At 43.7% G+C, this 16,424-nt stretch overlaps 1 protein-coding gene across 1 annotated transcript in view; it reads left to right on the top strand.

The window, feature by feature from the left end:
- Positions 1-16,424, top strand: part of IQCH (IQ motif containing H) — a gene marked incomplete at both ends in the record, with an annotated part of 170,461 nt that overhangs the window by 68,205 nt on the left and 85,832 nt on the right. Inside the window, 6 exons of the mRNA XM_080930607.1 lie at positions 3,584-3,660; positions 4,128-4,240; positions 5,451-5,481; positions 5,936-6,055; positions 13,493-14,044; positions 14,793-14,859. Coding sequence (XP_080786733.1) covers positions 3,584-3,660; positions 4,128-4,240; positions 5,451-5,481; positions 5,936-6,055; positions 13,493-14,044; positions 14,793-14,859 — 960 coding nt within the window. The remainder of the gene's footprint in view (positions 1-3,583; positions 3,661-4,127; positions 4,241-5,450; positions 5,482-5,935; positions 6,056-13,492; positions 14,045-14,792; positions 14,860-16,424) is intronic.

Below are 16,424 nucleotides of genomic sequence, written 5' to 3'. Positions count from 1 at the left end.
GGAACTGCCAGACTGATTTCCAGAGTGGTTGTACCAGTTTACAACCCCACCAACAGAGGAAGAGTATTCCTCTTTCTCCACATTCTCGCCAGCATCTGCTGTCATCTGAGTTTTTGATCTTAGCCATCCTGACTGGTATGAGGTGGAATCTCAGGGTTGTTTTGATTTGCATTTCCCTGATGGCTAATGATGTTGAGCACTTCCTTAGATGTTTCTCAGCCATTTGATATTCCTCAATTGAGAATTTTTTGTTTAGCTCTGTACCCCATTTTTAATAGGGTTGTTTGTTTCTCTGGTGTCTATCTTCTTGAGTTCTTTGTATACCTTGGATATTAGACCTTCTATCAGATGTGGGGTTGGTAAAGATCTTTTTCCACTCTGTTGGCTGCCGTTTTGTTTTCTTGACAGTGTCCTTAGCCTTACAGGAACTTTGCAGTCTCATTAAGTCCCATTTCTCGATCTTTGACCTTAGAGCACAAGCCATTGGTGTTCTGTTCAGGAAATTTTCCCCCGTGCCTATGTGTTCTAAGGTTTTCCCTCATTTCTCTTCCAATAGTTTCAGTGTACCTGGTTTAATGTGGAGATCTTTGATCCACTTGCACTTGAGCTTTGTACAAGGAGATAAGAAAGGGTCTATTTTCATTCTTATGCATGCTGAGTGCCAGTTGAACCAACACCATTTGTTGAAAAGGCTGTCCTTTTTCCATTGAATGTTTACAGCTCCTTGGTTAAAAATCAAGTGACCATATGTGTGAGGGTTCATTTCTGGATCTTCTATTCTGTTCCATTGATCAACATGCCTATCTCTGTACCAATACCATGCGGTTTTTTAATACAATTCATTGTAATGAGTCCATAGGTCTGGTTCAAGACTTCTGGCCTCTACTACACTGGGTCCTCATGAGCATGGAGGTCCTGGAGCTTTGGATGTGCAGGACTGGATTGTTGATGCACTTCAGCAGTTCATAGATGGGGTAGATGATGGAGTGGGATAACTCCAAGCCCTGTATCTGGGCCTGGGTGGTAACTGAGTTGATCATCTCACCAGCTCGCCAAGCAAGCACCACCAGGGCAAACTCTCCAGCACCGCCTGCCCCCTGCTAACTCACCCAAGTGTCACATTTTGCAAGAGGCTCACGCCCTAGGAGCTGGCTCACCAGTGAAGTGCAGGGCCTGCTCTCCCAGGTACACAGCTGGTGAGGGGTGGGGCAAACTCTGCACTGCTCATGGACATCAGCATAGTTCCAGGAGGCAGCCCAGATCAGGAAAGTCCAAATGGCTTTTGGTGGTAATATGGGCCGTAGACATCAACACAGGTCCCCTTAAGTCTGCACAGATAAAGATACAGACATGACCCTCAGCAGCAGCAGCAGCTGGGACTTCACCATGGCCTCAGGTGGCAGCACAGGCTACTCACATCAGACTGTTGGTCTCCGTCTTCGGTCTCCAGTTCCACCTCTCTTCATAGTCTACTCCTTCTCCCATCTCGTCTCTACTACATTCATGCACAGTGCAGTGGCTCCCACTGGGTGGGCCTCTGTGTTACTAGAACTTTGATGAGATTGCACTGAATCCATAGTGTTTGGTTATATGGCCATTTTAACTATGCTAATTCTGTTGGGTTTTGTTTTGTTTTGTTTTGTTTTGACTAGTATAAATGGAATTGGTTTTCTGACCTTTTTTTCTTTCAATGATCTGTTGTTGGAATATGGAAAAGCTGCAGAATTTTGTATATTGATTTAGTAGCTTGCTACTTGTTGAAAGTTTTTATCAGAACAAGATCTTCTGGTAGATTCTTTCCAGTATGTTGCAGTGAATATTAAATGGTTGCAGTGAATAAATACTAACCCAGCCTTCGCAGTCTCAATCAGCTTCTCTAAGTCTTCCGAATCTGCAGTTTCACACCAGCTGCATCAGACAACATGCTCCTTTCATCCCTCATTTGGAAATGTTCTGCCCACAGCCACTCAGGGCCTGACCTCGAGCCTGTTTCCTAGAAAGCTCACTTCTGTAACACTCCACACGCAGTAACGGCCTGCTGGGCACCGGGTCAGTCTCTCCACCTTATCATCCACAAGCAGTGTGTGAGGGTGTGCTCCTTTTATCCACATCCTTGCCAGAACATTCTAGTTTTAGTCTTTTTGGTAATAGCTATTCCTCTGGGGCAAGAGAATGGACTATCAGGGGCTTCTTCTAAACGCTCATTCCAGCAAATTTGGGGCTTACAGACACACATTACAGGTAGGAAAATGGTGGTGGTGGGTATGTCTTCTCTTAAATCTATCAGGTGACATGACAGCCACAAGGAAGACAGGGGACATGAACATCCAGGATGAGGATCAATGTTCTTATTTAGACATTTTAGACTGAATCCTTAGCAGGATGGTTGTGTTCAGGCCAGTTCATTAATGAGTATCTCTCCTTTGCTGGGTACCTAAATATAGTTAACAGTTGAGACATACTTAAAACTGACTGTCCAGAATTAAACTTTTAAACTGGTGAATCTATAAGTTGAAGACATCCATCCTGTGATGAGGCAGAGGTAGGCAGCAGAGCCCAAAGCAAGCAACTAAACAGAAGAGCACAGAGGTCAAGGCAGTAAGTCTCAGGCTTACACTGGGGTTGGTGGACACGGGGGTGCATTGGACAGTATAATGGCAAATCGTCACAGAGAGACCTGCTAGAAGCCAGGGAGTCAGAGAGAGTGTTAGACTACGCCAGATACAACAAACACATTCCTCGTGTGGAAGGTTAGGATGCTCTGAATTCTTGCTACTTTTAAAAAGATGCTTGAAAAGATTCCTAGCAGCCTAACTCCAGGCTGGGAAACTGAGCCCTCCCAGTGTGCTAAGTTGTGCATTGCTATTATTTATTACATGTTGTTTAACAACAGTCAGCTTTTCAGACTGTTGTCATAGGACTGACAGAGGAGAGGGTTGAGCTGGAGGACCTGGGATGGAAGAAGACTCAATTGTTTTTATTTAACTAACCATTTAAGTAAGTCATTTTCTTGGTAAGAGTAATGACAGGTTTTTTTTCTTTCCTAGAATGCCGGGCTTGAGCTGTCTGCAAAGGTCTGGGTCTGCTGCTAGTCAGCAGGGCAATGTGGCTGAGTGCTGTGCCTATAGATTAATTCATTTCAAAAATAACTTGTCTGTTGTTATTCACCACATCAGTCCCCAAGCAGTTTAATTTTTAATAGCTACCCAATAAAATGATCCATCATATGCAACTATATTAATTATCTTGTACATAAACTTGGAGATCTGGCTGATTAAGGGAGTCTTCTTTTAAGAGACAAATTTTCCTCTCTACTCTTCCTGTCCTTTAGATCCAGCTTTCTTCTAGGCATTTTGCTGAAGGCAGGTTGACCTTATGTTCTAAAGAAATAGTTGCCTTATCATAGATTTCACTTTGGAGACAAGAACCCCAGAGGTGTCACAGAATGGGGTCAGGAAATGCAGGTAGTGAGCACACAGTGGATGATGGTCATCTGGCTTTCAAGCTGAAACCCCATAGGGTTCACCAGCTGGCTCAGCCTGTCTTTCTGGAAAAGGTAATGCTGCCCTGCCTCTGTCCACAGGTTCCTTTCCTCTGGCTCACAAGCCACGCCAGCTTCCAGAAGAAGTGGAGGAGCCTCAGCAGAAACAAAAAGCCAAGGTACTCATATGTCTAACCACAGAAGAGAGCAAGGTGCTCTGGTGTGCTCTCTGCCTGTGTAGTTCTGTGTGACAGACACTGGAGAGTTGTTTCTCTTACACAGAAGTAAGCACTATCCCAGCAGCTCTTAGGGAGCGTTTGTCTCGCCCTGCTTCCTATTCTCTGTAGCGGAGTGGAGCAAATCCAGGGCCTCTCCATGCTAGGCAAGAGCTCACCACCTCTGAACTACAGAGTAAGGTCCTGCTTTAAATGGGAAAATGAATGCACAAGTCAGCTGTGCCAGGACACTATAGGCAGGGCTACCATGACAAAGCCATTGTATAATTCTAAGAAGTGATCGGATTCTGATAGCAGCTGCTCAGGGGTCAGGAGACATCCATATCTACATCTGTAGTATATACGCTGTGCCACCGAGAGCTGTTTACCATATCTCATTTGTCTTCAAACAAGCCCTCACGTTTTCACAGAAAACCACAATGGAGAAGAGGAAGGAGGCCATATTCTCTAACATTAGTCCCTTATATGACAATGCAATTCACTATCCTAAAGATGTCCCCAGTTTAAAGGGGTTGGGCTTTCTGTAGGTTGCTTTCTCATTTTGAGGACCATGACAGATTTAGGATAATTAAAACTTCTCTCCATCAGGAGACATCTGGCAGTATGTTTTCTGCTATGACTTGTGTAGTCGTGTTTTTAGCTGTTCTCATGGCGGGATTAGAAGCGACTACAGGAAAACGAAGCTGCTCTCTCAGAGCAGGCTGCTACCTGTGCTCCCAGCCCTTGGATGCCCAGACAGCCTCAAGAGGGGTTAGGCTCCTTTTCCACATTGGTGGGCCGTTTCCCCTTAAGAGACTGCCAGGCTGCTTATGGACTAGCATGTCATGTGACAACTCAGTTGCCATGGCAAATATTTGTGTTTCACGAAAAACGTGGGTTAAAAAAAAAAAAAAATCAATGCAAATGGCCAAATCCCGAGACAGCCAGGCCTTCAGGCGATGCTTGGCCTGCACCAATATTGTTTCAGATTCAGCTGTTTACCAGGCTGTGAGCAGGCCATGGGCTAATGTGCATAATGTGCCTAGACCTAGGCACCTGTTCAGAGTCTCACTCCAACTGAGTACTCAGCCCTGTTTTATACTGAACAACTCTACAGGTAATACAGATGCCATAGTGAGTTTTTAGCCAGTAAGGAGTTTGCCTCAAAAACTTAAAATAATAATGTCTTTTCTAAATGCTGATTAGCCCTGGCATTATTTTCTTCTGTTGACTTGCAAAGGTTTCCCCTACTGTTAAAAGTAGTAATATTTAAAGGCTATAGCTTCAACTTGGTATGTTTCTGAACTGACTCCTTATGGTGGTATGGTAAACTGGGCACGGATGTTCAAGGTGAAGGGAAAAGCAGAGTTCCGAGTTCCATAGCGGAGCTGCACAGACCTCTGCCAGGCTCCTGCCCAGGCCAGATGCCAGTCAGCCCTTCTTACCAACGTCTCTTGGGGGGCTGCTCCCTGGAAGTGGAGCTCAGCATCTGCTGATAACGCGTATGTAAACATTTTCTTTCTCAAACCCTTTCCTCAGAGCAAAATGGGGCTTGGTGTACACGGTGTTGATGCCTGGGGTGGGGAAAGTCCTCTCTCTGTTAGCTCCTGCCTGTGTGGGTAGGGAACAGGCAGGCCCAGTGGGGGAAGGGAAGAAAGGCAAGGGGTGACCAGGACTCTGAGCCTTCTGTTTGTTTTGTAAAACTGCCCGTGAGAGTCATTTTGATTTAAACTGTGTCTCATTCTTCTTTGTAGGGGAAAGGCCAAAGGTCAAGAGGACAAGCCGGTAGAAAGGTCTGTCATTTGTGTGACTAGTTGGAATTTGGGATCTGTCACCTGATGTCCCTTTCTTTTGCTTCAGGGCAGAAGCGTGGGAGGCTGCTTGACAGCTGGAGTTGGCTATGAAAGCTCTTCTGCACTTCCTCCCTTTGTAAAAGAAATTAGACCATGGTTAAAAAAAAAAAAAAAAAAAAAAGATTGTGGTTCACAAAAGTGAAACCCTTTCTTTGCTCTCTGTGAGACTGAACCATGTCACTGCCCAAACAAATGACGTCTCATCAACATGTGGCTGAATTGTGTGTTTTTAGTATCAAAGATTTTCATTTAAGAGTATATTTACAAGGAAGCAAGAAGTTAAAAATGAATGTAGTAGTTTACTGGCGTGTGACATGCACACATGTACATCCGTACTTACACATACGAACGTGTGCGAATGCGTATGTACTGCATTTGCAAAGCAGGCTGGAGAGATGGAGCTCAAAGTTAAACTGTTCATGACCACCAAGCCCATAACAACAACCACCAAAGAAAGATGTGGAAAAGTGAAACCATCCCCAAAGTACGGCAAGTACACCCGTAAGGTCTGTCCCACTGGGGTCCTGCACAGCGGAAAACCCTGCTGGGCTCCCTGCATGCAGAAGTGCCTCTTTCCAAGGAGGGAGCTGCCTTCTGCACATTCCCAGTGCTGCTGCCCTTGGAAACCACTACCGTGGTTCAGCACATCCTGTGTGCACAGCATGAGGCACCTCCTGTGCCCACTGAACCCTGGGGCTGACAGAAGAATGTCTGTGCTGTCATGGCCCCTGGCCAGCCAGAGGCAAAGGGCAGTATGAGGCTAATATCCCAGGTTAGCCCTTTCCTGGAAGCCAGTTCTGCAGATATTACTCGTAATGGAAGTGCAGTGCTAACATGCAGTGAGGGCCAGCTCTGCGCTGGTCTCTGTGCTAACGTGCACAGGGCTGTCTCCCCTGTGTTCACATCTCCAGGTGGTAGGTGCTGTTACTATGTCCATAAGCCTAGGCGGAATTAGAGAGATAAGTTATCCAAGGTAAATGACGGAGCTAGTACAAGAAAGTGACTCCCAAACCCCAGAGCGTGAGAAACCTACAAATCTCAAATCATTCTCAATTGTAATCCTTCTCAGATGTGTCCCATGTCTCCTATCCAGTGGACTTAATGCTCTCTCTTTCCAATAAGAAATGTTTAGGTGATAAGTTTGTGTCCTGGCTTCCTTCCTTCCTTATCAGACAGCAGTAGACATCTCTGTGGTCACAACTGCTTTTTTCAGCTTCAGTCTAGATTCATTAAACAGATTGTCAAAAATTGCTGGATGTGGCAAGGCATGGCTGTAATCCAGGCAGCTGGGGTGAAGGTTATTTGTTTCTTAATCACGGGTATAGTGTTAGTTTCTTTAGTATCTTTCCAACATATTCCTGTGCTCTTCCCAGTGGAAAGCTTAATATTTCATAGAAACATTGGCTGTCAAATTTTTTGTTAGATAACTTAAGCAGCACTGAACCTTTTACTGCCTTGATCTGTTTCCATTCCCTTTTATATTAAATATATAATTATTTTATATTAAATATAATATTTATGTATTTACTTTATATTTTAAAATTAAAATTTTAATTTAGAATTAAAATTTTATATAATTATTTAAAATATATAAATATATATAAAAGGAAATTAGAAGAGATCAAAAGCCATATATATACATATATATATACACACACATACACATATATATGTATATATACAAAAGCCATTTAATGTTTGCCTTTCTTTCCCTCTGCTTCTCTGTCTCTTTTTCAATCTCTGCCTCTCTGTTTCCTTGTCTCTCTTTGCTCTTCTCTCTGACCCTCTGTATTTCTGTCTCTTTGTCTCCCTGTCTGTCTCTCTGCTTCTCTCTCATAACAGTTTATTAAAGTAAGGGGGGGTTAATCCCAAACCGGAGAGTTTAGAACCTTCTAGAAACCGTTTTAATTTTCCATAATAAATTGCTCCTTCCACTGAAGCATTTTGGCATTAATCTTTCAAGTAAACTTAATTCTGTGCTTTTACTTGAAAAGCATTTTTTTCATGGAAGAAGTAATTGGCAAAACAAGGAGCTGCACAGATTTTTTTTACTCTGCTCATATTGCCTGGATATTTATTGCATGTAAATGACCTTATTTATACACATTGGAGAAGACATTAATTTATTAGCAGTCCTCAAAGTAATATTTATTTCCCTTTGTCTATTTCACTTAACACATTTTAATGATTACTCATGAGAAAAAAAGGTCAAGAAAAGAGAAAAGTGCAAAATATGGGAGAATCTGATGTCATCGTAGCCCCTTGGTGCTGCTTAGGCCTTGGCGTGTTTGTGTTTCCATCACACCAGGCCGTGTCTTCCACTCTGATTGTGTTAATACTTTATCACAATTCTATAACATTAATAGCCAGTACCATGTTGTTGAACATTAAATTATAAACTTACCTGATCACAGGGCAACTTTGTGCTATAAACCTAATCCAAGTGGCTCTGAAGTTAAACTTGAGTGTTGACACTGACTTTTCCTCATGCATCAGACAGTGGACACAGTGGCAGCAAACACGGCAGACAGAATTCTTACCCTCCCGACATTTCTGTCACTGAGGAAGCAGGTGATAGACATCAACTGTAATATCCTAGAACGGCCCACACATAGGGAAAATAGAACAGATTCTCCCAGTCATTGAAAATGTACTTGAGCAGAGCATTGTCAGACTCCGGCGAATGTTCCTGGGTGATCTGTAATAACAGCGTTTTCCCCACACACCCCTTCCTGAGGAGAGAGGGAGCCAAGCTGCCCTTGGCTGGTGACGGGCATGTTTAATGCCCAGCTTTCTCCTGGCTCTGCTGGGGACAAGGGGTGCTCTGTTTTTGAGCCCAGCCCGCGTGGTTCCTGTGCTCACCCATCGCCTTCGTCCCAAGTGGTCCTTACCCGTGCCACATTTGCTCAGGGGGCATTTGAAGGGCATCAGAAAAGAATCAATGCTCTGGTGAAGTAAAACATGCCTCTGGGAAAGGGAATTTCACATTTGACCAAAACCAGACCCCGTCTGTTTAAAATGCCTCCCGGCCCTGTTCTGTTGGACCTTTCACATGGGACTCACGAGCTGTGTGCTTTGTTCCATGAGAGTTCACCTAAGCATGGGGACTTCTTTGTAGAATGGGTTTCAGAGTTGAGGAGGACCTATTTGAATATGGCACCTTTCAAAGAAATTGCTGGAATTATTCTAGAAAACTGCTGCTGATCCAAGCAAGGCCTTTGCACTAAGTTCCTCTCCGTTCCATGTCTCTGCCTTCTAGTCCCTTTGCACGGTATACACTCTGACAGTCTGGTCTCCGGGAGCTTCTGGGTCTCGCGGTCTAAGGGACTGTCTTGCTCACTCGCACACCTCAGAATTCTTACTTTTGGATTTTCTCAATCCTGCACAGCAGATAGTATGGGTAATTTGTCTTTCATTTTTGGTAAAAAAAAAAAAAATTGCTACAAATAATTAGAAAAGAAAAATCTCCTGGGTCTTTTTTGTGGTCAGAAAGTGATAGCAGAGGTTGCTTTGTGGCTTTCACGGCTTTACTAGCTCCCGGAGTTTGTTTAAAAGATACTATCAGGTTGAAGATGTGGCTACGGAGGCACAGTGCATGTCTAGGACATGCAGCTCCCTAGGTTGGTACCCAGCACTGCACAAAACCAGGCATGGTGACAAATGCTGGCAATCTCAGCCCCCAAAAGGTGCCAGCATCAGGACCAGGAGTTCAAGGTTACCTTCAACTACATAGCAAACTAAGTTTGAGGCCAGTGGCCAAACAAAAATGTAACAAAAAATATAAAAGTCATACATCTAAGAATCCTACCCTTTATTTCTGTCTGTTTTGGATATTGTTAGGAATGTGGTCATGTCACTGTCCTGGGGACCCCACAAGCAGAGTGAAGATCTCACACGAGGCTTTTCCCTTCTCTGGGGTCAGTTCCCCATCTATACAGTCAGCACTGTGGCAGGGGAGGTGTTGGGAAAGCTCTGCAAACATCTCCTTTCTGAAGGTGGTAAAACTGATGTCGCCTGCCATACGCATCAGACAACAGCAGAGCTTGGATCTGAACCCAGGATAGAGGGTGTCAGGGCCAAATCTCGTTTTGCTGGACCCAGGATAGTCTATGGAGCAAAAGGCAAAGCCAGTGACTTTCAAGATCCCTTGTGATTTAACTCTCAGAACTGTGCCTCTGCATAAGTCCCTAAACCCCAGTTAAGCCAGCAGCTCTCCTCTAAGTGTGGAGTCTCAGGAACAGTTCTCGCCCACTGAGGATCTCATCTTTGTCTTACAGACATCGATACATCGAGAACCTCCCCTACAAGTAGAAAACAAGGTCAAGGTCCGACAGATATCATCCTTGGTCTTTGGGAATAATAAAGACTTATCTCTGAGGGAAACTCTTCCCATCCTTCCATCCACACTCTCACTCAGGAAGAGCTTTCAGCGTCACAGGGCAATTACCTACCATCCCTAGTGGATGCATTTTGGTGACTGAGAAACCGAACCTTGACTTCTGCAATAGAGAGTTGTGGTCTCTCCTTCCAGGCATGGGAATGATGAGGAGGTCTCATTCTGTAAAGAGACCTCCATAGCGAGTCCCCAGGTGTCCCCTCCTCGCTGCCAGGAGACCAAGCTTGGAAATAGTAGGGCATTAACTTGATACTATGCCCATCTGTTGTCCATACAGATGAAAATGACATTTTTCAATTAGAAATTCATCTTGGCCTGGTATGGTGGCACATGCTTATAATTTTTAAAAATATGTATGTTTGGGGTGTTTTGTTTGAATGTATGTTTGGGTGTTGGATGCCCTGGACCTGGAATTACAGACAACCGTGAGCCACGGAGTGGGGTGGAGAGTTGAAACTGGATATTCCAAAATGTCAGACTCCTTTAGAGTCAAAAGCCATTTCTCCAGTCCTAAATGCTTGTCATCTCAGGAATCAAGAGGTTGAGGCAGGACGGTTGTTTGAGGGCCAACAGGATCATATAGTGAGATCTTGCCTAGCATTTATGAAGTCCAGGGACAGATCCCTGATACAAAAAAAAAAAAAATTTTTTTTTAAATCTAGAAATAGGTTATTTTTCCTGAACATGTTCTTTGCATCTTTGCAGATGTCATTCCTGAATTTGGTCATGCATTTGCAGTGCTGGGCTCATCCACATTGCTTCACATTGGTGTCTCTAACACACCTTGTCACCACCCTGCTGTCCTCTCCTTTGCTTTAGATTTAGAATTTCCCCTAAATAACTGTTCCAGAAACCCCGAAAGTTACCTAATTAGTGATTACACTCTGCAAATGAAAAAGCATTTCCCAGCTAGTTGACTCAGTCAGTTAAGAGCAGGATGCTAATAATTAGGCCACAGCTGAAGGTCTGAGCTGGGGGGGGGGGGGGGTGAGGGGTGGAGTTAGTCTGAAGTGTAGGCATTTCATAAACGGACATGTGTAGCTGGGTCTCAAGACACTGAGTGGGGGGATGGGGGTGGGGGTGCAGGGGTGGGGGTGCAGAGATGGCTCAATGCAGCCACTCCTGGAGGAGGAAAACAACTGTTACACTGGGAGAGCAGCTCCTTGTAAACAAGAGGAAGAAAAAATGGAAGGGTGGGGAACGCCAAGGCATTCTAGACAGGTTTCTGGGGATGAAGGTAGGGCAGGAGGAGGCAGTCCCTGAGGCATGGTGTGGCCTCTACTCGGGGCTCTCTTTCCAGCAGGCCGAGAAGCCACCGCCTGCACCTGCTCACTGCACCCACGGTGCTGATGCACTGCTTTAATTTGGGAAGCCTTTCTCTTGAGAGGCATGTCTTTTCTTGCTCTAAGTCTAAGTGCTCCCGTGTGTGGCATTCTCGGTGACAGATGTGCTTTAGCTGACTCCAAACCCACAGCTTCCTGGCATCTGAGTGGTCTATTTGATGTCCAGGAGCACGCTTCCTTTGAGAGCAGCTATCTCATCCAAGAAGGTAAAAAGGTGTGATCCTTTTGTTCTAAAACAACCCCTGTTAAAGTCTACAACTTGAGTTCACCCAAGGTGATTCTCTCAGAAGGTCTAACCCTCCTTTGTTAGACTCGGCCAGTGGAGAGGCATTGTCTGAGAGAGGTGATCCCTTCCCCTCTGCCCCCAGCCCAGGCTCTTCTGTGTCATAGATAGACCACTTCCTCGCTATTCTCCATAAAAAGAAGGAATTTTGAAAATATCTGAACATCTTTAAGAAGACAAGTTCTCTGGCAAACCGCCCATCCACAGCCTTTGCCTCCTGCAGTAGTCTGAGCTTCATGACCGGCTCACACATGTGACTGGAAGACCAGCCAGCTCCACGAATGGCCATCTGTGGCCATTCTGTTTATCTGTTCCTCATGGATGGGGCCCCGCTATTATCCTCTGAATGCTAACCTTGCACCATCAGAAACCGTCTTTGTAGGAAGGTAGAAATGTGGCTGCGGGCTTGCTCTTTGCAACACGTGCCGCCTGCCTTCGACTCAGACCCGGCGACCACTCTGTCTGCACAGAGGTCTGCTAACGGAACATTCCTGGTTAAACTCTTCCTGCCCGTTCAGGAAGAAGAAACTTACACCTGTAAAACATTTTACATTCTCTTGCTGTCTTGTTTAGATCAAAAAGATCATTTTGGCTAGAAGACTTTTCCTGCTCTTATGCCTTAGAACAGTTGTTCAGTTAGAAGTGTGGAAAAGCTCAATGCTGTTTGGAGTTGGTGTGCAAAGCTAGAGGGGCTTCCCCACTTCAGACTGAGCACTTAGGGTTTTTTCTCCTTAGAACATGGGAAAGGAATCTGAAGGTTTTCTTCTCTATGTTTGGTCACTGTGTCTTTAGTATAAGTATATACCTTGTTTTACGTTTTTCTCTAGACTCTAAGACATGAGCGCTTTCTGCCCTGTCCTTATTGATTACCCTCAGTTAGCAACTGTCGGAGACAAAGCACGAGCCAGCCTAACCTGGCAGCTCTGTCATCAATTCCCCTCTGAGTTTTCTGAAAGGTCTTAAAATTTCAGAGAACAGCATAACCCCGTGGATTCATACACACGGGTATGTGTATGCTCGATAGATATGCCGAAGACAATCGGTCCCTTAAATCCCTGAGGAAGCAGAAGCAGCCATCACAGTAGGTTAGGACCGGTCTCCTCACTGAGGAGAATTCGGGGCAGAAACATCATGCGTGCTGGGCTTGAAGCCACCCCGAAGCCCAGGCCACCTGCATCCTTAGCTTCAGCAGCGGGATGACAGGCCTAGGCTTGGGTTTCTTTACTTAAAATGAGGACAATGTTATGTTTTCCTCTTGTCATCCAAATCTTAGCTTACAAATCGTGGTATTTTAAATACAGAAAGACACTTTAAAAAGATATCACCCCTAGAGAAGTCCTATGGACATTTACACATAAATAATGTATTTTTCTGTGTTTATGGTTGCTGATGAGCTAAGTATGAGGAGTCAGCAACATAGTTCTGTAAGACCATGGGTACATAGACAGAAGATAGAACTGTATATCTCTCTCATTAAGTTGTGCATCACTCTGTAGCTTACATGAATTATCATTTTATATTTATAATAAAGATATATATATAATATATGTATGGTACATATTATCTCTTTATTGATAAATATATAATTTATAAAATGGGTCAAGAAAGCAGATCATTATATAGTGTAAACAGATTATATGTCATCATATATTACATATTACATATTTTTATTATATATATATATACAGAGAGAAATACTTTTATAGCAGTCTAATAGTTTTTCATAAGATATCCCCCTGTAATGAGTTTTAGTGACATTTATTTGACATCCTTATGTACATATGAAAATCAGTCCTAGCAGGCATGCCTTCCTATCACTGAGTGGTAACTGATGAAGTATTATTCTGTTGATTAACGCATGTATTGATCACACTCTTACAGAGATCAGGATATTTTAACTCTGGAAACTTTCTTTCCCTAGGTCATGAAGATCACTACACCGGCTAAGAGTAGGAAGTCAGCCTGGGATTACGTCTTTTCTGTTTACAACGGCTGTGTGGACAGGACAGCCCCAGACTTTCTAGCATTCAAGACACGTTTCATATTAATCTGGGGAAGTATTTTTTCTTTCCTGGAACAAATTGAGAAATTTCTCAAAGACTATGCAATATCAGAAGCCAGAGTAAAAGGGAGGAGTCTGGTGTCCCTGCTTCCAGAGTTTGAGCTGAAAAACAAACTAACCAAAGACGATGTTCTGGCTGTGTTAGAGAATCCTGTCCACATCCAAATGCTGCTAAACCTTCCGGGACAGAGGTACAAGGGCCAAGATGGAAAGACAAAAGCTGCCATCAGGATCCAAGCCACGTGGAAAAGTTTTAAGGCGAGAAGTTTCTTCATTTCTTATCGCCAGAAGAAGTGGGCCTCGGGTGTGATTGCGCTAGCATGGCTTTTACATTGCCACAAGACAAGACTAAAGAGGATACTGAAGGAATCTCGACAAAGACACCTGGAGAATTTCCGAATTCGAGCCAAGGTACGCCAGGCTGCCAGCTGGGAAGGCAAGCCTCTCTTTCTAAGTATTTCCTGCCTGAACAGCTAGCTGCAGTAGCTGTTCTTCATCTCTCCTTCCCTCTCGGGCCACCCTCCCCCTCAGCATCCTGTACCTGTAACTCTCCTCAGTATGTGATACACAGACTCTGTTGGGGCAGCATATTTTAGCTGCAACCCAGAGACTGGCTATATGGCCTGCAAAATCTGTAACAGTTTTTCTATTTAAAAATATTCTCCTTGTTTTGACTGTGGTAGTTGTGTTGGGAAGTTAGTGTTCTAACTGTCTTACCTTTTCTAAACACAAACACATATCATGTGTGCCCACATGCTCACTAGCACACACACACATGCACATACACAAAAACAAACACACTTTAATTTGGTAGGAAACAACATCCTCACTGGTCCGCACTGCTGTCACCACTTTGTCAGAAAGTGTTTAAGTTTGCAGACAGCCTTTTAATTAGTGCTCACAATTTCATTTATGTTTGCTTTCTCTTTTTTTCATTCATATTCTGTTAATTAAGTGAGCTGCCTCTAATCTTCCCCTGCCAGTAGCATCATGTAGCCACCTAATTAAATTAATTGGGGAAGATGTTTTAAGTATGTAATTAAATCAATTAATATAATTTATGCCTGGCTTAACTGTACAGTGGAAAAAACAGCTGAGTTTGACTAGATGAATCCACTACAGCTTCCTGTCACTGATCAATGCTCTTCTTGCTTTTCAGCATCTGGCAGCCAACTGGAGTCGCATCAGGACCTCCAGGAGGACCATTATCCATATACCATCATTAGGTATAACACTTTTGCCTGCAAATCTATCAGCAACCTCTATTACCCACCACATTATGGCTCCTTGATTGAGTTCAAGGAAGGCCCCTTGTTTTATTCAAATTGGTCTCGGCAGGAAAATGTTCTCAACATGATGAGAGTAATAACACGGGGCCCTCGCTCGAAACGCCGTTTAATTTGGGGATTAAGCAAATAAAGTCATTATGTGGGGGCTGCTATTCAGTGGAGAGGTGATTTGCTGTAATTCGCTTTCATCTGTATGAAATGAACTAAAAAGTTGTATTTTTCCCCCTGAAATAACAGATAATGTTTTCGATCTTCTTTAATGATAGAAGAACACAGGCTTGTGTGTGTTGTTGCTGTTACGCCAATAAGCCAGGATATTGCTTGTACACTGTTTTTAATCAAATGTGCAGTCAAAATGATAAGCTACATTCTCTGAAATTATTTAGTTCTAATTGCGAGCAGATGGGATGTTTTATTTGCACCTAGGGCGCCTGAGCAAAAGGAAATGCTGTGTGAACAAGAATAATTAAGAAGTTGAATAGTGTTTTTTGCGCTTAAATAATCTGCAGTTTCATGTTAATTAGCACTAATGTAATTATTTAATTACATTTATGAATTGGGGATCTTAAAAGCTGTTGTCTGAAACACAGCGGTAAAATAGGTATGCCAAAATGACAGGGAAATTCAGAAATCTGTGCTGAAGTTTGTGTCAGACACGAGTTGCTGTCAGCGTTTGCACTGCTGGCCGCTTGCTCTGCTGCCTTTTGCTTCTGCCTCGCCTGTTACATTTCTTGAATGAGGCTGGATTTTCTTTTTATGCTGACTTCTTAGTAGAGTTTTGACAAACAGCAAACCCCACTGGATTTCAATATTACCTGTTTCTGCTTTGTTAAGGCAGTACAGCCAGTGATCTATTGTAGTAAAAGCCTAGGCTACGCCTTGTGCTCATGTGGGCAAAGGCCTGTCTGCACGCTCGTGTGTGATAAAGAACCACCACATCTAAACAGTAATGTGAAAGAAGAATATCATAATTACTATATAACTGAAGCTAAGATTCTTTAAATTAGTAAAATTTTAATAGTAAGAAAATACACAAGGCTTCCTAGATTATATGCTTTGAGCTGAGGGCTTGCAGTTGGTGAGGAAATGCCGGCCCTGTGCAGACCCTCGGGGTTTGCACTTCTGTGCTTATAATTAAGTAAAGACAGATCTGAATTCCATCCTAGCTTGTGTTTTGGTTTTGGTGAGATTACTTCTGAACACAAAATCTGCTCACACACAGAAACTGCACTTGTAACAATTACAACCCAAGAGGCTAATTGAAGACCCTGTTGCTGACATGGGCCTTAGAATAAGGTGCAAGAGCTTCTGTTTCTGCAGCGAATCGTACACTCAGCCTGTTTTGTGCGGCTCTTGTCTTGCTTCCTGTTTTGGAGCTAGACTGAGAAGGGAGCTCACGTGACAGAACTGATCAGCACTGTCTCTGTCCCTTTGCAATGTTGATAAGCATGTGGTCATTGCAGTTACCCTGTCACAAGCTTCTCCTCCACTTTTGACTCCCA

Source organism: Micromys minutus, assembly GCF_963924665.1.
Source record: "Micromys minutus genome assembly, chromosome: 16".
Classification (NCBI taxonomy): domain Eukaryota; kingdom Metazoa; phylum Chordata; class Mammalia; order Rodentia; family Muridae; genus Micromys; species Micromys minutus.
The sequence above is the reverse complement of the archived record's forward strand: the minus strand, read 5'-3'. Positions and strand labels throughout refer to the sequence as shown.